Source organism: Lagenorhynchus albirostris, chromosome 10 (assembly GCF_949774975.1).
Source record: "Lagenorhynchus albirostris chromosome 10, mLagAlb1.1, whole genome shotgun sequence".
NCBI classification, from domain to species: domain Eukaryota; kingdom Metazoa; phylum Chordata; class Mammalia; order Artiodactyla; family Delphinidae; genus Lagenorhynchus; species Lagenorhynchus albirostris.
Genome location: NC_083104.1, coordinates 47,775,729 through 47,798,687, shown reverse-complemented (window position 1 = coordinate 47,798,687; position 22,959 = coordinate 47,775,729). Strand labels below are relative to the sequence as shown.

General features: G+C 47.9%; 2 protein-coding genes across 17 annotated transcripts in view; both read left to right on the top strand.

Moving 5' to 3' along the window:
* The window catches only part of DLEC1 (DLEC1 cilia and flagella associated protein), a 106,556-nt gene that overhangs the window by 51,540 nt on the left and 32,057 nt on the right, over positions 1–22,959 (top strand). For all 16 annotated transcript variants that reach the window (XR_009542883.1, XR_009542882.1, XR_009542881.1 and 13 more), the window contains 8 exons: positions 13,930–14,017; positions 14,548–14,721; positions 15,359–15,495; positions 17,047–17,139; positions 19,996–20,086; positions 20,712–20,874; positions 21,985–22,177; positions 22,827–22,885. Coding sequence is in view for 12 of the 16 variants with exons in the window: in XM_060162335.1 (XP_060018318.1) it covers positions 13,930–14,017; positions 14,548–14,721; positions 15,359–15,495; positions 17,047–17,139; positions 19,996–20,086; positions 20,712–20,874; positions 21,985–22,177; positions 22,827–22,885 (998 nt within the window). In the remaining 4 variants the exon portion in view is untranslated. The remainder of the gene's footprint in view (positions 1–13,929; positions 14,018–14,547; positions 14,722–15,358; positions 15,496–17,046; positions 17,140–19,995; positions 20,087–20,711; positions 20,875–21,984; positions 22,178–22,826; positions 22,886–22,959) is intronic.
* Positions 10,220–11,825, top strand: LOC132528059 (translation initiation factor eIF-2B subunit delta-like). Its single transcript, XM_060164081.1, is given in 2 exon segments — positions 10,220–10,900; positions 10,903–11,825. Coding segments are annotated over 2 exon segments (1,569 nt in total). The 5' UTR covers positions 10,220–10,221; the 3' UTR covers positions 11,793–11,825.

Below are 22,959 nucleotides of genomic sequence, written 5' to 3'. Positions count from 1 at the left end.
GAAGAGTTTATGGGAACTCTCTGGATTATTTTTGCAACTCTTGTAAATCTAATATCTCAAAATAAAGCACTAAAAATATGTATTCTGTGGAGACTTCCAGTTATGGCAATGTTGTATGTAAATAACCTGAGGAATCTACCAAAAAAAATGAAAATTCTGGAACTGAAATTAAGTACTCAATAGAAGGCTTAACAGCAAATTAGACACAGATGAAGGGAAGACTTGCAGATATGTCAGTAGAAATGATCCAGGCTGAAGTATAAAGAGAAAAAAGATGAAGGAATATAGAAAACTACATTAAAAAATATGGGACATAGTAAACAGGTCTGTTATGTAATTGAAGCCCCAGAAAAAGAGGAGACAATGTCACAGAAGAAAAAATAGTTGAGAATGATCCAAAAGTAATGAAGAGTTCAAGCCATAGAGTAAAGCACTAACAACCCTAAGAAGGATAAAATAAAGAAACTGTACCTTATGCATATACTTATATACATATACTTACACATTATAGTAAAATTCTGCTCTAAAGACAGGGTTTGGGGAGGAACTTAAAGCATCTAGGGAAAAAAGACCCACTGCCTTCTAACAGTAATGACAGAAGCTAGAAAATATTGGAATGGAAGCTTCAAAGTGATGAAAGAAAATAACTTGCAATCTAGAATTCTAAACCTAGTGAAAATTTTCTTTAAAAGTGAAAATAAGGAATTCCCTGGGAGTCCAGTAGTTAGGACTCAGTGCTTTCACTGCCAAGGGCCTGGGTTCAGTCCCTGGTTGGGGAGCTAAGATATCGCAAGCCACACGGTGTGGTGAAAAAAAAAAGAAGATAAAATGAAGACATTCTCAGACAAACAAAAACTAGTAATTCATTACCAGATAATAATAATTCATCACCAGAAGACCTGAACCAAAGGAATTCTTCAGTCAGAAGAAAAGTCTACCATATGGGAGTAGAGAAATATAAGAATGAAGAGCAACAGTAAGGGTAAACTTGTTAAGACATGTAAATTAATATTAAATGTAACATAACCATAATAATAATGTAGTTATTATTAATAATTATATGTTATTTAAATATATGTAGAATTAAAAACATAACTATACCCCAAAAGTGGGAGGGGTAAGTGGATTTAAAGTGTTCCAAAATCCTTGGATTCTCTTGGAAGTGTATAAGTGCTAATTAATATGGAAACTTTAATAATTTAAGGTTGCTTGTTGTAATCTCTGGGCTAATCATTATTCAAATAGTAAAATGATATAAAAATAATAAGGTAATGGGGGAAATGGAATTTTTAAAAAATATTTGATTAATAGAAGATAAGAAATGAAAAAGGAACATGGGGGATAGTACAAATAGAAAATAAAAACATGGTAGATTTATACTCAAAAAATTTTTTAACATCTTTATTGGAGTATAATTGCTTTACAATGTTGTATTAGTTTCTGCTGTATAACAAAGTGAATTAGCTATATTATACTCAAATTTGTTGATAATTACATGAAGTAATTAAATGGACCAAGTACTTCAATTAAAAAAGAAGGATCAGGAGGGACTTCCCTGGTGATGCAGTGGTTAAGACTCCTCCTGCCAATGCAGGCAACACGGGTTTGAGCCCTGGTCCAGGAAGATCCCACATGCCACAGAGCAACTAAGTCCATGCGCCACAACTACTGAGCCTGTGCACTAGAGCCCACGAGCCACAACTACTGAGCCCACGTGCTACAACTACTGAAGCCCGTGCACCTAGAGCCCTAGAGCCCACACTCCACAACAAGAGAAGCCACCACAATGAGAAGCCTGCGCACCACAATGAAGAGTAGCCCCTGCTCGTCGCAACTAGAGAGGGCCCGCACGCAGCAATGAAGACCCAATGCAGCCAAAAATAAATACATACATACATACATACATAAATATTTTTTTAAAAAAAAAAAGAAGGATCAGGGAATTCCTGGTGGTCCAGTGGTTAGGACTCCCTTCTTTTACTGCCAAGGGCACGGGTTCAATTCCTGATTGGGGAAGTAAGATCCTGCAAGCCACGCAGTGTGGCCGAAAAAAAAAAGAGAGAAGGATCGTCAGACTGGGTAGAAGAACAAAAACCAACTAAATGCTTCTAACGTGAGATAACCTTTAAAAATAAGGATATAGGGCTTCCCTGATGGCGCAGTGGTTGAGAATCTGCCTGCCAATGCAAGGGACGCAGGTTCAAACCCTGGCCAGGGAAGATCCCACATGCTGTGGAGCAACTAAGCCCGTGTGCCACAACTACTGAGCCTGAAATCTAGAGCCCACAAGCCACGACTACTGAGCCCACGTGCCACAACTACTGAAGCCTGCACGCCTAGAGCCTGTGCTCCACAGCAAGACAAGCCACGACAATGAGAAGAAGCCTGTGCACCGCAACGAAGAGTAGCCTGCACTCACTACAACTAGAGAAAGCCCACGCACAGCAACAAAGACCCAACACCGCCCAAAATAAATAAATGAATAAATTTATTAAAAATTTTTCCAAAAAATAAATAAAAATAAGCATATAAATCCCCACTGTAATGTCTGTTACACACAAACTGTTGTGGGTTCCTGCCAGCCTTGAAAAAAATGATCTGAATTTCTTTCTCCTAAAAAAAAAAAGGATACTAAAAGATTGAAAATATAAGGATGGAAAAAGATATAATCAGACAAACCTTAACCAAAAGAAAAATGGTGGGACTTGCCTGGCAGTCCAGTGATTAAGACTTCGCCTTCCAATGCAGGGGCTGCGAGTTTGATCGCTGGTCAGGGAGCTTAGATCCCATGTGCCTCATGGCCAAAAAACCAAAACATAAAACAGAAACAATATTGTAATAAGTTCAATAAAGACTTTAAAAATGATTCACATCAAAAAGAAAATCTTAAAAAAAAAGGTAAAAAACTGGTGTGGCTATGCTAATATCAGAGAAAGTAGACATTAAGTCAAGAAGCATTAGTAGAAATAAAGAAGAGGGACATTTTATACTGATCAAAGTTTTTTAAAAAATCCATCCAAAAGGTACAACTATTTAAAATCTAGGGACTTCCCTGGTGGCACAGTGGTTAAGGATCCGCCTGCCAGTACAGGGGACACGGGCTCGAGCCCTGGTCTGGGAAGATCCCACATGCTGCGGAGCAACTAAACCCATGAGCCACAACTACTAAGCCTGCGCTCTAGAGCCTGCAAGCCACAACTAATGAGCCTGTGTGCCACAACTACTGAAGCCTGCGTGCTTAGAGCCTGTGCTCCGAAATAAGAGAAGCCACTGCAATGAGAAGTCTGCACACCACAACAGAGAGTAGCTCCCGCTCACCGCAACTAGAGAAAGCCCGTGTGCAGCAACAAAGACCCAATGCAGCCAAAAATAAATTAATTAATTAATAAAAAAAGAAAATAAAGTCTATATACACTAATGACCTAGCCTCAAAATATATAAGCAGGACTTCCCTGGTGGCGCAGTGGTTAAGAATCTGCCTGCCAATGCAGGGGACACGGTTGAGCCCTGGTCCAGGAAGATCCCACAAGCCGCAGAGTAACTAAGCCCATGAGCCACAACTACTGAGGCTGCACTGTAGAGCCCATGGGCCACAACTACTGAGCCCTCGTGCCACAACTATTGAAGCCCGCACACCTAGAGCCCATGCTCTGCAACAAGAGAAGCCACCTCAATGAGAAGCACGCACACCACAACGAAGAGTAGCCCCTACTCACCGCAACTAGAGAAAGCCCGTGTGCAGCAATGAAGGCCCAACACAGCCAAAATTAAATAAATAAATAAATTTATATTTAAAAAATTATATATATATAGGCAAAATTTTACAAGTCTAGAAGAAAAACAAACAATAATAAACAGATTTTCACATTCTTTTCTCAAAAACTTAAAGGGCAGGTAGACAAAAATATCAGTAAGCACACAGAAGAATTGAACAATATAATTAACAAACTATATCTTATTGAGTTATATACAACACTGTACTCAGCAATTGCAATGTACAATTTCTTTAAAAGTACACTTGGAACATTTACCAAAATTGTCTATGTGCTGGATCATAAAGGAATTAACAAATTTCAAAGGACTGAAAGCATATAGAGCTTGAACTAAGTAGACTGAATAACAAATATATAACTAGAAACTCCCCCACATATTTGGCGATTAAGCAATTCATTACTAGATACATGAGTCAAAGAAGTCATAACGGAAATTAGAAAATAGAAAATAATGAATGATCATCTTTAAATGATACATCACAGCTTATGGGATGCAACTAAAGACATGCTTAGAGGAAAATGTATAGACTTATGTTCACATATTAGAAAAGAAATAGGGCTTCCCTGGTGGCACAGTGGTTAAGAATCCGCCTGCCAATGCAGGGGACACGGCTTCGAGCCCTGGTCCAGGAAGATCCCACATGCTGCAGAGCAGCTAAGCCTGTGTGCCACAACTACTGAGCCCGCGTGCCTAGAGTCTGTGCTCTGCAACAAGAGAAGCCACCACAATGAGAAGCCCACACACCACAACGAAGAGTAGCCCCCACTCGTCGCAACTAGAGAAAGCCCACGCTCAGCGACAAAGACCCAACGCAGCCAAAAGTAAATAAATAAATAAATTTAAAAAAAATAGTCTGAAAATCAGTTACCTAGGTATACATCTCAAAAATTAGAAACGAATAGCAAATTAAGCCCAAAGAAGCTGGAAGGAAGGAAATAATAAAACAAGAACACATTTTAATTAAATAGAAAACAAATATAGTGTAGGATCAGCAAAGCCAAAAGTTAATTCTTTGCAAAGATTAGTAAAATTGCTTCGTCCCTGGCAAAACTGATCAAACTGAGAGAAGGTAAAAATTACCAGTGTCAGGGGAAATAAAGACATCATTATGGATCCTACAGACATTAGAAAGATAACAAGAGGTTTATGAACAACTTTATGCTTAGAAATTTGAAAATGTAGATGAAATAGTCATAATTTTAAAAAATTTGTGAAAGCAATGATAACAGCAAAAGGATAAACATGAAGGTATAAAAGAGGACATCAAAATTATAAAATTTGGGGAGGAGAGTAAGAAAATGTAGAACTGACCCCACCATATCTCTGAGGTGTGCCTGTACCCCACATTGTACCAGCTCATGAGGGCTGATCATGCACATCTCTTTCCAGCTCTGTGCTCAGGGATGTCACATTGGTATCTTGAAATTGACCATATTGAGGGTTTTTACACCACAGAAATCAGCCAATATTACCAAGTCAGGACTCTCCCTACCCCAAGAACTGGTCGTTAAACATTTGCCAGCACACTACAGAATATATTATACTCATGAATTGGAAGACTCATTGAGAGAGGAATTAGTGATCTGCATACTCATTTAACGAATAATAGCCAATACACTGTTGTCAGTGAGCAAAGGCAAAAAGAATTTATAACTGAGAGGGTAGAGGAAAAACTTTAGTCTGGGAACAGTGAATCTTGTCTGCATATTTTGGGGGTAAGAAAGAGGCCAGTTTGGGAGTCTATTCTTAAGCAGTCTGAATAATGATATCAAAACAGTTTCAGGGGCTTCCCTGGTGGCACAGTGGTTGAGAGTCCGCTTGCCGATGCAGGGGACGCGGGTTCGTGCCCGGGTCCGGGAAGATCCCACATGCCGCGGAGCGGCTGGGCCCATGAGCCATGGCTGCTGAGTCTGCGCGTCCGGAGCCTGTGCTCCGCAACGGGAGAGGCCACAACAGGATTTGTGGCCTCTCAAATCCCGTTTCAGGATTTTAAAAATGAATTTTCCAGAAAACCTTGCAAAATTAATTGTGGAGTATATGTGACAGACTGTGTCTTCCAGTGTCCTTTATTAGTGTTCTTTATCTTAGTTAGGCCAGGTCTGCACCATTTCCCTCAAAAATTTCTCAACTCCCCCCATTTTGGTCAAAAGTCCCTGGTGTAGAGGATTTAAACCTAAGGGCTTTAGTCTGTGATGCAGAATCATTATTGGATGTCAGTTTGATCTTGGGGGTATAACAACATTTAAACACCTCAGTGTCAAACACAATGTGAATATTATAACAGACATTTGGAACATATTTTGTGTCCAATTTTTGGATAAGTGTAGGTCCAGTCAAGAGAATATATATTAAAGACAAGATTGGTCAATTTTAGTTAAGTAATTGGTTTTTTCAGCCCCTATGATTAATTGATCATTTCATCTTTTTCAAAATATGTATCCAGGTACTATAAACTATTGGCTATTGTATAGTGTTCATTTTTTTGGTGAGAGCATATCTATTTAGAATCATTCTACTTAATGAAGTTTTGTTAATCTAGCCTAAAATGAGTTATTTAAAGTCAGTATTCATTCTGCTTCTGAAATTATCTCAGATTTGTCCAGTGGGAGCCTTACACGTTGTCTCCCGTGTTCTTTTGATATGACCTAGCAGTTTCTTGAGCGCTTCCTTACATTCTGCCATCACAAGATGTTCCAGGCTAATCTTGTACTCTCCTTGTCCCAGTTCTGGAATCAGTTTCTAAGAAGCCCTGGTTCCTTTTAGTGGAGAATGGTATTTAGAAACCAAGATCTAAGCACTAGATCTGCTACTAGCTACTGGGATGTCATTGCTTCTAAGTCCTTTAAATGGATAGAGGTGGGGAAAAATAACAATTTCAGAAGTCCATCTATATATATGTAAATATATATGTATACATAAACATGCATATATCCATATCCATGTGCTTACATATTTAAAAATCATGACTTCATGCTGATTCCTCTAACTACAGTCTAATTCCACAGTGCCTCCTCCCATTCCACGCCTATAGCTCCCTCCACCCACAGTCATCTGAAGAATCTTGGAATAACATTCTACTTGTGGAAGTCTCTGCATCTAGTTTAGTGAGTCTCAGGGTCAGATCACCGCAGTGACTGCATGTCCAGTTGCAGGATTCTAAATATTTATACTGTGGGAGGCATACAGCCCAGATGTATTAATGTTCTGGGACTTAAGAACAGCATTTGTGGTTAAAAGTACTTGATAGAAGAAAACAAAGAAAGAAAGTACTTAACATGGTCCCTTCCAGCATGGTTTTAAGGGTAAATTTCATTGGAGTCTCTTTTAATATGTTCAGTGTTCCAGTTACTGTAACCATGTAACACATTGCCCCCAAGACTTGGCAGCGTGAAACAGCAGTTTGCTTTCTGATCAGATAGGACACAGCTAGGAGAGTTTATCTCTACTCTGCGATATCTGGGGTCGCAGCCGAGAGACTGGGGCCAAAGTCTCATTCACTCACACGTGTGGTGGTTGGTGCTGGCTTTCAGCTGAGACCTCAGTTCCTCTGCCTGAGGCTTCTCCACCTCAGCTAGTTCCTTTCCTTTCCTTTCCCTTCCCTTCCTCAGAGCACAGTGGCTGGTTTCCCCAGGGCAAGCCTCCCCCAAAGAGAAACGCAGTCTGCCACTGTCCGTTATATAAATTGAATTGTATCTAGTGATGTCTCTTAGAAATGCACCTTGCATCTGTTGGGCATATGACTGTGTGCCTAAGTTATTTACCCAGCTAAACTATAAAGTTTAAGGATAAAAACATTTTCAAATTTGCCAAGTGTTTAAAAATGTATGTCCCATGCACCCTTTCTCAGGAAACTCTTAGGGAAAATGCTCCCCTATATAAGTGAGTAAACCAAGGAAGAGGAAGGCTTGATGTGTGGGAAACGAGAGATCCAGCATAGGAGAGACATGCAGGAAAGGCCCAGGTCAGTAATGGTTAAGGAGCTCTGTAGTTACTGCTAGTACAAAGCTTAACAACTTAAAACAACCATTTTATCATGCTTGTAGATTCTTTGGATCAGAAATTCTGACAGGGCACAATGGGAATGGCTTGTTCCATGATGTTTGGAACCTTAGCTGGAAAAAGTCAGTGACCAGGGGTAACCTGAAAGATGGGGCTGGAACTCTCTGAGGCATTTTCACTCACAGAGTAGTTGATGTTAGTTGTCTGCCGAGGGTGCTAACAGAGCACATGCACATGTATTCTCCATGTGGCCTGGGCTTCCTCACAGAATGGCTACCTCAGGGTAATCAGGCAGCTCAAAGCGAGTGATCAGAGCTTCGAAGTGAGTATTCTAGCAAGTAAGGGGGAGGTTGCATCACTTTTTTTTTTTTTTGGCTGTGTTGGGTCTTTGTTCCTGCGCTCAGGTTTTCTCTAGTTGCGGCGAGCAGGGGCTACTCTTCGTTGCAGTGCACTGGCTTCTCATTGCAGTGGTCTCTCTTGTTGCGGAGCACGGGCTCTAGGCACCTGGGCTTCAGCAGTTGCGACACGAGGGCTCTAGAGCGCAGGCTCGGTAGTTGTGGCACACGGGCTTAGTTGCTCCACGGCATGTGGGATCTTCCCAGACCAGGGCTCGAACCCATGTCCCCTGCATTGGCAGGCGGATTCTTACTTAACCACCGCGCCACCAGGGAAGCCCCTTAAGATTTAATTTTATTTCTTTGGCTGCGTTGTGTCTTTGTTGCTGTGCGCGGGCTTTCTCTAGTTGCGGTGAGCGGGGGCTACTCTTTGTTGTGGTGTGCGGGCTTCTCATTGCAGTGCCTTCTCTTGTTGCAGAGCACGGGCTATAGGCATGTGGGCTTCAGTAGTTGTGGCACATGGGCTCAGTAGTTGTGGCACGCAGGCTCTAGAGCTCAGGCTCAGTAGTTGTGGCGCGTGGGCTTAGTTGCTCTGCGGCATGTGAGATCTTGCCAGACCAGGGCTCTAACCCATGTCCCCTGCATTGGCAGGTGGATTCTTATCCACTGTGCCACCAGGGAAGTCCCTGCATCACTTTTTATGACCTAACCTTGGAGGTTCGGTTCCCTTGGAATACATGAGAAAGTCATTACTTCCTCTGCATTGCTGTAGGTTACAAACAAGTCACTAAGTTTAGCCCAGATTCGAGGGGAAGCTACATAGATAGACCTCACCTCTCAATGGAAGGACTGTCAAAGAACTTCTGGATGTGTCTGAAAACTGCTACAGGGGTTGTCCTGTCCTGGGTCATAGCAGTAGGTGTAGCAAGCGACCAGTCCAGATTAAAAGAGGCCAGAGGCTCTAGGAAGGGTTGACTTGTGGGGGTGACACTGATGAGTCCCTGATACATCTGGACATCTTGGAAAGAAATTTGTAGGGTAGTGGAAAGAGACTAAATTATTGATAAGTACAAACCAAACAAAATAATTGGTTGATTAACTTTCGGAAAAACAAAAATTGTATAAGGGAGAATTTCATGCTCAGCTGTGAATAGCATTTACATAGCAACAATAATGTAAACATTACTGATCTAACCGTGAGTGTGATATAACTTACATCGGGAAGATGAGGGAGAAGAAGGGTGTGGCATGCGGTGAGCTGGCTAAGGGTGAGGAAAGAGAGAATATCCATATCACCCATCCATAATTAATGCCTAAAACTGAAAAAAAAATTAGCATGCCATCTGGAGCCACGGAAGTAAATTCCAAAATAATCAGCTAAAGGAGGAAAAAGTGTTTGTGGTTGGGTGTGGGAAATGGCAGGGGTAGAGGCAGGGGAAGAGGGCAGGATTTCTATTTTCGAAATTTTGTGGAACTCTTTGCCTCTTTAAACTATGTGGTTATCCAACTTCGATGAAAATAGCTTAAAAAGAAAACTTTTTACTGAAAGAAACGCCATGCCCAGATCATTTTACAGGTGTACACCATCAAACATTCAAGCTAATCCTGACCTTATATAAACTGTCAGAGACTACAAAAAGAAGGAACATACCCTCATTCTTAGGTAATGAGCCTGCTGTGGTCTGAATGTTTGTGTCCCTCCAAAATTCGTATGTTGAAATCCTAACCCTCAAAGATGATGGTATTAGAAGGTGGGGCCTTGGGGAGGTGCTTAGGTCATGAGGGTGAAGCCTTCGTGAATGGGATTAGTGCCTTTCTGAAGAGGCTCTAGAGAGATCCCTTGCCCCTTCTGCCACTTGCGGACACAGTGAGAAGGTGCCAGCTGTGAATGGAAGAGGGCCCTCACCAAAACACAGCCATGCGGGCATCTTGATCTTGGGCTGTCCAGCCTCCAGAACTGTGAGAAATACATTCCTGTTGTTTATAAGTCACCCAGTGTTATGTCATTTTGGACTAAGAGCCTAATGTTACCTTGACACCAAAGCCAAATAAGGAGCTCTGACAATGAAAGTCATAAGCCAGTTTTGCTTAAGAACATAAGCCCAGGAGGATGATGGCTGCCGTGGCCGTGGCTGTTCGCGAGGACTCGGGATCTGGGATGAAGGCGGAGCTTGTTCCTCGGCCTGGGGCAGCGGGGAGGGAGATGACCCAAGAAGAAAAGCTGCAGCTTCGGAAGGAAAAGAAACTGCGGAAGAAGAAATGGAAGGGGGAAAAGGGGGAAGAACCAGAAACTGGCTCTGCTGTATCTGCAGTCCAATGTCAAGGCCCGACCAAAGACCTGCCTGGACTGGACAGTCAGTTGGGCAGTGCCAAGGAGAAAGTTCCAGCAGGTGGGAGTACGGCTGAACTTCGAGCTGAAAGGCGGGCCAAGCAGGAGGCTGAGCGGGCCCTGAAGCAGGCAAGAAAAGGGGACCAAGGAGGGCCACCGCCTCAGGCCTGCCCCAGCACAGCTGGAGAAACCCCCTCAGGAGTGAAGGGTCTACCCGAGCAGAGTCAGGTTGATGACTCCACGCTTCTGAGGAGGCTTGTTAAAAAACCAGAACGACAGCAGGTTCCTACACGAAAGGATTATGGACCCAAAGTCAGTCTCTTCTCCCACCTACCCCAGTACAGCAGACAGAACTCTCTGAGCCAGTTTATGAGCATCCCATCCTCTGTGACCCACCCAGCCATGGTGCGACTCGGCCTGCAGTACTCCCGGGGCCTGGTCAGTGGCTCCCATGCCCAGTGCATTGCCTGCTTTGTGCCTTGCAGCAGGTGATTCAGGACTACACCCCACCTCCCAGTGAAGAACTGTCAAGGGACCTAGTGAATAAACTAAAGCCCTACTTCAGCTTCCTGACTCAGTGCCGTCCCCTGTCAGCGAGCATGTACAACGCCATCAAGTTCCTTAACAAGGAGATCATGGGTGTGAGCGGCTCCAAGCGGGAAGAGGAGGCCGAGTCAGAACTTCGAGCAGCCATCGGACCATATGTGCAAGAGAAGATTGTGCTTGCAGCTCAGGCAATCTCATGCTTTGCTTATGAGAAGACCAGTAATGGAGATGTGATCCTGATATATGGTTGCTCATCCCTGGTATCACGAATTCTTCAGGAGGCTTGGGCTAAGGGTGGGCGGTTTCAGATGGTAGTGGTGGACAGCCGGCCACGGCTGGAGGGAAAGCACACGCTACATTCTCTGGTCCGTGCTGGGGTCCCTGCCTCCTACCTGGTGATTCCTGCAGCTTCCTTTGTGCTCCCAGAGGTTTCTAAGGTGCTGTTGGGAGCTCATGCACTCCTGGCCAACAGGTCTGTGATGTCACGGGTAGGGACAGCACAGCTGGCCCTGGTGGCATGGGCCCATAATATGCCAGTGCTGGTCTGCTGTGAAACATACAAGTTTTGTGAGCGTGTGCAGACTGATGCCTTTGTCTCTAATGAGCTAGATGACCTTGACGATCTGCTGTGTGAGCGAGGAGAACGTGTGGTCCTGGCTGACTGGCAGAACCACTCGTCCCTATGGTTGTCGAATCTGGTCTATGATATGACCCCCCCAGAACTGGTGGATCTGGTGATCACGGAGCTGGGCATGATCCCTTGCAGTTCTGTACCTGTTGTGCTGCGAGTCAAGAGTAGTGACCAGTAAGTGGAGGGACACAGGGTCAATAAATGACATACTCCCTACACTTAAAAAAAAACAAAAAACATAAGCCCAGTCTCATCCCCCAGCCTTTTGGAGCTGTGAGAGGGCTTGTCTGTCCTGAGATGGGGAGCAGAATGGGATGCTGGCTGTGAGTGCTGGAGGCTAAGGAGTTGTGGTAGGAATAAAGATCTGTACCTTATATGCCAGGGGCTTATTATGTTTCCTATAATTTCATATTTGTTTTCTTTCCATATTTTGGTAAATTTAAAAGACATTTGAAACAAACAAAAAAAAAGAACATAGGTTCAGAAATATTAAGTAAAAAACCAAGCAAGAAGAAACACGCACGCGCGCGCGCGCACACGCACGCACGCACGCACGCACACACACACACACACACACACACACACACACACACACACATCCACCCCAGGAGCAAATTGAGTGTAACCCAGGAATGCAAGGGATGTCTTCACAGTGGCCCTTGAGTTGGCAGTTGGCTGCCCTGAGCCTGTCAATTTTTTCCTCCATGGTTTCCAGTGCTGTTACGGAAAGCCAGCCCACTGTGCAATCCGTGTACTTACTGTCTTCCCAGACCTTGCAACCGCGCCGTAGCTACCACGTTTCAATGCCCGCCTGCACCTCATTTAAGTCGACCATGGGTGAAAGCCTTAGTAATCTCAGGGGTCATCACACCCTACTTCCCACCAGCTAGAGTTCTGATCGCTGCCAGACTGGGGAGAAAGCCAACTCCAGGATCACATCCTAAGGGTCTGCTGTTTTAGGACCTTTCTGACGCAAAGTGTCATAGCCTGGGTTCCCCATAATGCGGAGTCTGAGGTGGTGAGATTTTGTGCTGTCATTTACAATTCCAGGGAGGAGTGAGGAAAGGGGATGGAAGGAGGCAGAACCAATACAAGAATTACTGAGCTGACTTCCAGAAAGTGCAGTTGATTATTTTATCTTGTGAGACATCCCTTCATAAACTGCTGGATCCCGCCCCTTATTGCTTGGGGGTTTGCCTTGTGTGGCTGGGAGCAAGACTCTCTGGAGGCCTGCCTCAGTGGACATGAGGGGCAGCCACTGCCATGAACACCTCGATCCGTAATGACAGCAATGGCTGCAGCTAGCCCCGAGTCTGGAGAATAGCAGCAGATTGAGGGTATGGTGCCAGGGCTGTCCCGTGCACGTGTGCAGACCTGAAGAGGCAAAACTGAGTTAGTATCCTTGCCATATGGAAAATAATTTAATCCCTACCTCCCTCCATAGCTGAAACAAAATACTTTCCAGCCAAGATCTCAAGCAAAAATTTAAGAAGAAAATACAGGAGATATAGAAAGATTTCTTGAAACTGAAGTATAAACCTTGAACAAAATGTTGATAAATTTTATATGAAAATTTTAGAAACTGTACGCCAAAAGGTAATACAAGTTATAAACTTATACAAGTTATATATTGGGTTGGCCAAAAAGTTCATTCGGGGTTTTCCGTTACGTCTTACAGAAAACTGAACCCAATACTTATACTTTATAAGGTATAACACACACCTTATAAAGAATTAGTACCCAGAATATATAAAGAATTCCTACAAATCAATACGAAAAAGACAAAGTACCCAATGGCAAGTTGGCACTACGAACAGACACATCACACAAGAGGAAGCCCAAATAGCAAATAAACATACGAAAAGATGCTCATCATCATTAATAACAGAGAAATAAAAATTAAAACTATAATATGGGTCTCTCCACACTTGGATCTGGTTCACAGGTGGATTGAGGCAATATGTTGTACTGGCCAAAAATGGATTTAAATGTTGATTTAGGCATACGTACCTATGAAGACATGCTTCAAATTTATGGAGCTGTTTTCTGGTGGGAGGCTGGGGCAGGGCTTCATCTGTATTTTTAATGTTTTACTTCTTAAGCTGGGTGATGGAAACACGGCTTGTCATGTTATAATTTATACGTTTTTCCCAGTGTAATAGTTCACGAAACAGAAGGCAAAGGTGTGTGCATGTATGGAGTTCCTCTTCCGTGCCAGGTTCATTACATTTATCCCCCCACCCCCTTCCCATATTATTCAGTGAACCCCAGACTTCATAGCCTTTGTCCACACACGTCGCTTTGCCTTTGAACAGATGGTGATCTCGCTGCAGAACACCACGTCCACCAGCCACCACCTGCGAGTCCTCCCGCCGTCCACGCCCTACTTCGCTCTGGGATTGGGTGAGCTCAGGGTGGCAGCGGCCTGGGCGGCCTCGATATTGTGTACTGGCCTTGCCCCGGGTTCCACGCCCACCAGGCCCTAGGGTGACTCCACAGCTGCACCCCTCGTGCTCCACAGAGGCCTCCTACCCACCCTCCACCGAAGGCCCCCAGTCTCGACAGCTCCTCCTCGGATCTCGTCCCTCCAGGCTCGGTTCTGCCCTCTCCTCGCCCTGCGCACTGTCACTGCCCTCAGCCAGGACCCCTGGTTCCTCACTTAGGCCATCACAGTGGCTTCCCAGCCAGGCTTCCTGCCTCCGTGACGCAGCGTTCTCCTGAAGAACAGCTCTGATCTTGTGTCCCACCCCCGGCAACCCCTGCAGAAACCTCAAATACCTCTCTGCTGCCCACAAAATAAATGCTAAGCCATAGGAACAGGCATGGCCCCGCCTGACCGTTCCAGGTGGACCCTATCACTCCCCCCACTGCCCCAGGCCCTGGTCTTCTTACCTGGTCTCCAGAATCTCATTTGTCGCTTTTGTCACCCACAGGGATGTTCCCAGGAAAAGGTGGAATGGTGGCTCCTGGAATGACCTGCCAGTACACTGTCCAGTTTTTTCCTGACTGCCTTGGGGGTTTTGATGACTTTATTTTAGTGGAGACCCAGTCAGCACACACGCTGCTGATCCCCCTGCAGGCCCGGAGGCCGCCCCCAGTGCTGACGCGTGAGTGTGCTCTGCTCCCCCGGGATTCAGGGAGGGCTGGTGCCCCTATAAGGGCCGCCTGCCCACAGGGCCCCTTCATGGCAGCACACAGCCTGTCCCCTGGGACAGGGGCTTCTGGGTCCTGAGAAGGGACCTGCCAGAAGTTTGCGCACAGTCCTCCCGTGTCAGGCCCCGACCATCTGCTTCCCGTGGAGGCTGACTCTGAGTGACACACATCGGGAGAGGAGGCCAGCATCCCAGCTGACCCCAGCCTAGGCGTCGCTGGCTCAGGGACACCCTGAGTGGGCCTGTGCCATGGCGAGGCAAGAAGGAGTGCCTGGAGCCCTCCATGGGTGTCACCTGTGTGGCCGTGGGGTGGCTGGCTTTGCCTGGACGCCCTCATTTACGAGTCCCTTCAGCTGGGCACAGGCTGCAAGCTGGGACTCTGACCACAACCCCCAGGGCCATGCCGGGTGGCACTGGCTGAAGCCCGAGCGCGTGGAGTCCTGAGGCGCCGCTGCCATGTGGGAGCAGGGGTGGGCCCGTCCCCATCCATCCCCCTCGCCCCTCCACAGCTGCTCTTAGCTCGGGCTGGGCCTCCGGAGAACAACAACAGGACTGTGCTGTTTCTCTTGCCCATCTTTTCTTGTGGCTGCAGTGTCGCCGGTGTTGGACTGTGGTTACTGCCTCATTGGGGGCATGAAGATGACCAGATTCATCTGCAAAAACGTGGGCTTCAGCGTGGGCAAGTTCTGCATTATGCCTAAGAAGAGCTGGCCGCCGCCAAGCTTCAGAGTGAGTGCTCACAGGTTGCTACCTGGCAAAAGAGCAAATCCATCAAAGGAAATAACCCCTGTGAGGGACTTGCTCGAGTGCACCTGTGACTGGAAACACACACACACACACACACACACACACACACACACACACACACACACACACACACACACACACACACACACACACACACACACACACACACACACACACACACACACACACACACACACACACACACACACACACACACACACAGAATTTTATAACCTCTCTCTCCAGCTGCCACGGTCCAGTGAGAATCAACATGTACAGAGACCAGCGCTGTAGTTCTTGTTACTCCCCTAATACCTGTGTGACCCTGGGCAGGTCCTGTCACCTCTCTTATCCTCCAAGGCCTGGCTCAAATGTCCCTGCATTCATTCATTCATTCATTCATTCTAGTAGCAAATGTTTGAGTATAGCAGAGGTCACAGATTGGCAGCTCTTTGGCTGAATTTTGTGGGTATATTTATTTGGCACAGGGCTTAAAAACATTTTTTGAGCCACCGTTTACAAATAGAGAGATTTCGGACTTCCCTGGTGGCCCAGTGGCTAAGACTTCACGCTCCCAGTGCAGGGGGGCCGGGTTCAATCCCTGGTCAGGGAACGAGATCCCACGTGCTGCAACTAAGACCCAGCGCAGCCAACCAACCAACCAACCAAATAAATAAATAAATAAATTTTTTTTTATAAATAGAGAGACTTCGTATAAAAATGTGCACTTCCAGTCTCTCCGAAACATTGGGAGATGTGCAGCCCTGGGCCAGGATCCACTGTGGCCTGTCAGCTGGAGTTGAGAAGCAGGGGGTGTGCACATCCCCTCCTGTTTGCCCAGCTCTGCCCTCCCCGCCCCAGGGCAGCCAAGTGCTGACACCACTGACGGTCATGCTCACTCACAGTGTTATCTGACTCAGCGTAGAGAGATTTTGCTGTACCTGTGTCTCCCGAAACAAGCGACAGATCCAGAGGACCACATGTTCCCAGACACACATTTCACTCATTTCTGTTACCTGCCGGGGTCCTGGAGGCATGGGTTTGCGTCCCTGGCATGCTAAGTGGCTGCCTGTGTGGGCACCTGGGCTGCGGCTCTGCTGACAAGATGGCAGCTTCCCTTGACTCAGGTGCTCACGGCCAGGCGTGGGTTGAGGATGGAGGCCGACACAGAAGCCGGCACCAGCCACACAGGCTGCTGTAGTAGGGAAAGGACTGTGCTTTGGGAGCCCACCTCCTGCTTTGCGTCTGAAACACTTGTCAGTGGCCTCGTACCTCCTGCCCGCAGGCAGCTCTTCGTGGACGCCCTGTCTTGTACTCATCTTTAACCACCAGAACCCCATCCAGTGCCTGGTGCAGGTTGAGTAAGTGCTGGCTGAATGCATGAGCCTGTTTCTTCATGAACAGGAGACTGGATGATCCATTAAGACCCTTCAAGCCACAAAATGGATGTTTGGAGGAGGGAAGTGTGTCATCTGAGCACGAGATTTTACAGTTTCTTCCGCACTGTTGGGTCATCTTCTGCTTTTCTTTAAGGCTGTTGCAACCACCGGCTTTGTTGAGCAGCCTCCCTTTGGGATCCTGCCGTCAGTGTTTGAGCTGGCTCCGGGGCAGGCCGTATTCGTGCAGGTAGGTGATGAGACGCTAGCTTGTATTTCTTTATGATTGGTTCGCTGTTTCCTCAACTGCTCGCTTGATTTCATTTGCCTCTCTGGTTTTTTGTTTTTTGGGGCTTTTGGGGTTTTTTTTTGGCTGCCCCACACAGCTTGTGGGATCTTTAGTTCCCGGACTAGGGGTTGAACCCGGGCCACCGCAGTGAAAGCACTGAGTCCTAACCACTGGACCGCCAGGGAATTCCCGTCTCTGTGTTTTCATGACCCCGATAGCCACTCCCAGGTCCCAGCCTTGGTAGCTTCTGTGTAGGAGCATGCTTTTGTATTCTGTGGGGTGATGTCATTTGACTCTCCTATGACCTCCCTCACAGAGCAAGTGCAGAAAGCCCTAGCAATGCCACCACGATCCCTGAGAGTTGCTTGTCCACCCGTGAGCCTGCGGGTCACCTCTACTAACATCTGAGCTGCCTCCAGGATCTCCCCTCGGTCCTTCAGTCCGTCTTGGACCATCCCACCCCCTAAATCTGGTACCTTTGTTCTCTTTCCTGTTTTATCCTCAGTTATATGGTCAACAAGGCCCGCCTTCCTTAGGCCTCATCCTGAACCTCTGCGGAAGCTCCCAGAGTCTGACCTCTGGGATGTGGGCTCCTCCTTTCCTAACTGGCCCCTTTCCGGCGTCCCTTGGGCCTGTCACACCTGCTCACTGGTCCCCAGAAGAGGCTGTGAGACATAGTGATGTCTTCCTGCCCCTGTCACCCCACCCTCTGCTCCAGGAGTCTGACTCTGTGCGGTCCCATGGCTGGGTGTGGGGCTGCCACAAGTGAGCATGGCCTTCCTCACTTGCCTGCTGAAGGACACACCCACATTAAAGAGTAAAAGCTATCTGGGTTCTGGGGAGGGGGATTTGGCCTACATCAGGTCATCAGGTAGTGAAAGCCAAGAGCCATAGGTTCTCAAACTCAGCTGCACATGGCCGTCCCCTGAGAAACTTGCAAACACGCTGACATCTGGGCCCCAGCCCTGAGGTTTTGAGTTAATTGGTCTGGGGTGTGGCCTGGGCATAGGATTTTTCAAGCTCCCCAGGTGATTCTGTGTGTGCAGCGAAGTTTGAGGACCACTGCCATAAGCTTCTTTGCCAAGATGTAAAGGAAGGCTTCCTTTATCAGCTCCTTTCCAGTTGCAAGGGTCTGATGGGGTCTTGTTCATGTCCGTGATGATCTGACCCTGATAAGAACCTGGCTTTTGGAGTCGGGATGAGGCCAGTTCAGGAGCACAATAGGGATTATCCATCCTCCTCTGTTGCCGAGGGGTGAGCCGGGTCCTCTTGGCATAGCCCAGGATTTGTCAGAGCCTTGTGGTGGCTTTAAGGAATTGGGGCTGGTCACCCCTGCCCAGGCCATGATGTCCCCCTCATCCCATCCTCCTATGATCCCCAAGGAAAAGAAGAGGGTGGCAGCAGCAGTCTTTGGGGAGCAGTGGGGGAGTCGGGGAGGTTTTCCCCTTTGCATTCCTTATGTAAATTTTGTTTACTGACTGGGATTTTGTTTGTTTTAAAATTTATTCATATTTCCAAATAAATAGATTCACATGATTAAAAATTCAAAAGACGCAAATAGATGCACAGTGAAATGCTCCCTCTCCCCCCAGTTCCTCAGCCACCCAGAGGCCACAGCCTTACCAGGTTAGAGTGTCCTCCCAGAGATATGTGATGCCTACCTAAGCAACTGCACATGGTTTTCTCTTTCCTTTGTTTCCGTTTTTCCTTCACACAAATAGTTGCCCACTCTGTGCTCTGTTCTGCACCATGTATTTTCCACTTACCGTTTCTTTTTTTTACAGCTGCATAGTATTCCACTGGGCATATGAACCATAATTTAGGTCAACTGTCCCCTGCATGAAGATTATTTCTGATCTCTGGCCATCTCAGGGAAAAGCTTATACATACATCACTCTGTCCTACCAGAAGGATACAGTCCTTGACGTGCATTTGCTGACTCAGGGTCTCTGCTCTCATAATTGTGATACATGTCGCCAAAATCCCCACCATGTGGATTGTATCAATTTGTACTTCCATCCACAGTATGTGAGGGTGCCTATTTTAATTCTCATACCTTTGCCAATACAGTGGGGTTATCAAACTTAAAAAAAAGAACTGTTATCATGGACATTTTAAAACATACACAAAAATAATCTGAAAAAGAATAGATATACATATATGTGTATAACTGACTGAGTTTGCTGAACACCTGAAACTAACATAACATTGTAAATCAACTATACTTCAATTAAAAAAAAAAACGAAAGGTCAGAAGTCCAACTGGCCAAGCAAAATCAAAAAAAAAAAAAAAACCCAAAACAAACCTATATGCAAAAATAGAATAGTTGAATGATCACCCATGTACTCAGGACACAGCTTCAACATTTATCAACTCTTGGCCAACCTTATTTCCTTTGTGCCTCTCCGTCTCTTCCCACCAAGCCCTGCCCTGCCCCTCTAGATTATTTTGAAGAAAATTAACATACCCTATCGCTGTGTTTATGACCGCTAACTTTCTGCTCTTTGCCAGTAGGAGGCATGAAAAACTGTTCTTCTGGGTGGTTTGCATTTCCACTTCTTTTATCATGAATGAGGTTAAACATGTTATTTAAGAGCCATTTGTATTTCAGTCTCTATGAATTCTCTCTTCATAGCCTTTCAACACACTCCCCAAATTAGCTGGTGGAGCCTGGGCTGAACCCCTAGCCTTAGGGAAGGGGCCGGGAGGGGAGGCAGAAGTGGAGACCGGAGGGAAGGAGGTGCAGCTGAGAAGAAGAGGGCGAGGGGGTAGAAGCCCCTTCACGGGAGACAACGGGGCAGCCCTTCTTTCCCCAGGTCCTGTTCCTCCCAACCAGCCTGGGAAAGGCAGAGCAGACCTTCATCATCGTGTGTGACAACTGCCAGATAAAGGAACTGGTGACCACAGGTGGGCTTGGGTGCGCTCCCAGGGGTGGCCCAGCTGCGCCCGGTCCCCCTTGGGGGTGGGCACACTCAGGGGATGCTGCAGCCTCCAGGGCTCTGGTTTGGGGCCTCTAGCTCTGGTCAGACCTTAGAGACCCAAGCCAGTGTGGCCTTCGGGACTGTCCCAAGGGGCCGTCTAGTGCGAGAGGGATGTAAACCTGGGGGGCAATCTTTTATCGAGTCACTTTGAAACTCACCGCGATCTCCTTTGGGGGACTGCCAGTGACTCACACAGAAACGACCAGGGCACCTGTAGGTTCCTGTACAGTTAGAAGGGGCATCCTGCTGAATTTCCTTAAGGTGCCCTGTTCCTTCCTTCCATCCGTCTGTCTACCATCCACCCAGTTTCACTCACCAGTTATTAATTGAATGCCTGCTACATGCTATGTTATCAAAATCACCTTCTTTTGGTCTGAGGTGACGTGGGGACATGAACCTGCGTGCTGTTGGCTCCCTGTCCCCCTCTGTGCACTTCCCGGGGTCACGATCACGGCGGTTGCATGTGGATGGTGGCTTGGGTCCTGTGACAGCCTTCGGCCACAGAGTCCTGGTTTCAGCCCTAGTGAAACATCACTACTGTACTTTGTCAGGAATCGGGCAGCTGGTGGCTCTGGATCTGATCTATGTTTCTGGTGAAAAAAGTCAGCCAGAGCCCGGAGAGCTCACAGACTTAACAGCCCAGCACTTCATACGCTTTGAGCCTGAAAACCTTCAGTCCACGGCCAGCAAACTGCTGATTATTAGAAACGCCACGTGAGTGACGCCTGTGAGGGACCCCAGCACACACCCTCCCTCCTTCCTCACCTGGCCTGAGGTCCCAGTGGGGCTGGTGGTTCCTTCCAGAGGCCAGGGGGGAATCTGGGCACAAGATGGAAGGATCCAGATTTGCACTGTCCATCATGGTAGCCAGTTGCCACATGTGACTATTTAAATGGAAATCAATTAAAATTAAGTAAAAGTAAAAACTCACTTCCTCCGTGACACCAGCCACATTTTAAGTACTCAGTAGCCGCACGGGTAGCTGGTGGCTATCGTATTAGAGCCGATTTATAAGATGTCGTATTGGACAGTGTTGCTCTAGATCCTCTGGAGCCTCCTTAACCAGGAATAGTTTTCCAGAGGGGTCCTGCCCAGCCCACGAGGGGAAGCCACCCAAGTCCCAGCGTCAGACAGATGATGGCCTGTGGGTTCAGCTCTCACTGCCATTTATTCCCTGACCGTCCTCTGAGCTCCATCATTACATCAGGACAGACCTTGGGGAGCCTCCCGGCCAGGCTGCCCAAGTGACCCAGGCCTTACACAGGCTCTGTCGCCTGGCAGGATGAGTAGTCCTCACCTGCCGTCCCCCTCACCGACACCTGCTGTCAGCAGCACGCCTGGAGTCCCACCCCTTCCACCACCAGGGAGTTGTCACCGCTCCTGTTGGCAGCCAGTGGGCACATATCTTTCTGGCCAGAGCAGTTGTCCTGGGAGGCCATAGCTGGAGAGGCAGAGGGTGGGGTCGATGTGGCAAAAACTCACGCGGTAGAAGATAAGGCAGAAGCTTTTCCTGGTATCTGGGGGGTGCCTGATGGTTAGGGCACGATTCCCCCGAGTCGCTGTGGCTCCAGCCTCCCGCTGCGGTGTGGGGCTGTGGTGGGGGGTCTGCAGACCCCCTGCCCCCGTGCTGTCCCTTGCCCAGGGGCCCCCAGGCTCCTCCATGGGAAGGGCCTGAAGGCTGACCTGGCCACGTCCTGCTCCTGGGTCGTTTCCTGCTCACTCCGGGAGCAGGGCCAGGCCAGGCCGGGGGTGGGGGGAGCTGATTCTGGCAGAAGTGGGACATGGCCTTGGACCCACTGCCTACTGTCAAGGTCGTCCCCACAGGCACGTGGAGCTGGCCTTCCGCTGGCAGATCGTGAAGCCCAACCTGAGGCCCCTAATGCCTGGAGAAACCTACAGCCCGGACAGCATCAAGTCCCACCCCGACAGGGAGACGGCCTTCTCCATCGCCCCCGACACGGGAGCTCTCGAGCCCCACACGGACCACGAGTTCCTCTTGAGCTTCTCTCCTCGAGAGGTTCGAGTGCGGCCATCTTGTTGGTCACACATGATTGGGTCACGATGTTTTCACCCTCTGTCCCTGTTCTTTGGTGACACTGAAGCCACGGCCGACGCTGCCGAGATCCCTAGCATCCTGCCGAGGCTGGCGCTTAGCTAAGAGCGGGGCCAGTGGCCGGCTTTGGTGTCCAGCTCGTTTTGCCTGGTCCCGACCCTGCACGCCCCATCTGCAGCCAGGGCCTGGGCTCGTTTCCTCGGCTCTGGTGTCTTCCGTGTCTCTACTACATCAAAGGTGTTACCATTCCTGCCCAGCCCACAGAAGCCCCCAGAAAGAGGGAGGTGGGGCTCCCCAGAGTGAGGCTCACACGACCCCCGCTTTCCAACACGAAGCCGTGTGTGTCCCGGGCGAGGGGGGAGTGTGAGGGGGATGCCCAGGGACCCTTGCTGGTAAGAAAGCAGGCCTGCCTCCCAGCACGCAGCCATCTCACGGCCTCTCCCGGGAGGGTGTGGTGCTTCAGACACACTGCGGGCACTGCCGAGCGAAGCAGCGCTGTGTCTCGTGGAAGACCTCTCTGGGGGCCAGGCCACCGGGAGGAGGGGTGCCTGCCGTGCCTCCAGCCTGCCCTGGGGCAGGCTTTTGTCTTCAGGGTGCTGCGTTTGCCTTGCAGCCCAGGGATTTTCACAGCGTGCTCCAGATGGTGCTAGAGGAAGTCCCAGAGCCCGTGAGGTGAGCGGGAACCGGGCCCCTGGCTGAGGGGTACGCAGTTGGGCATGCTGGGACGGAGTGAAGGAGCCCCTGAC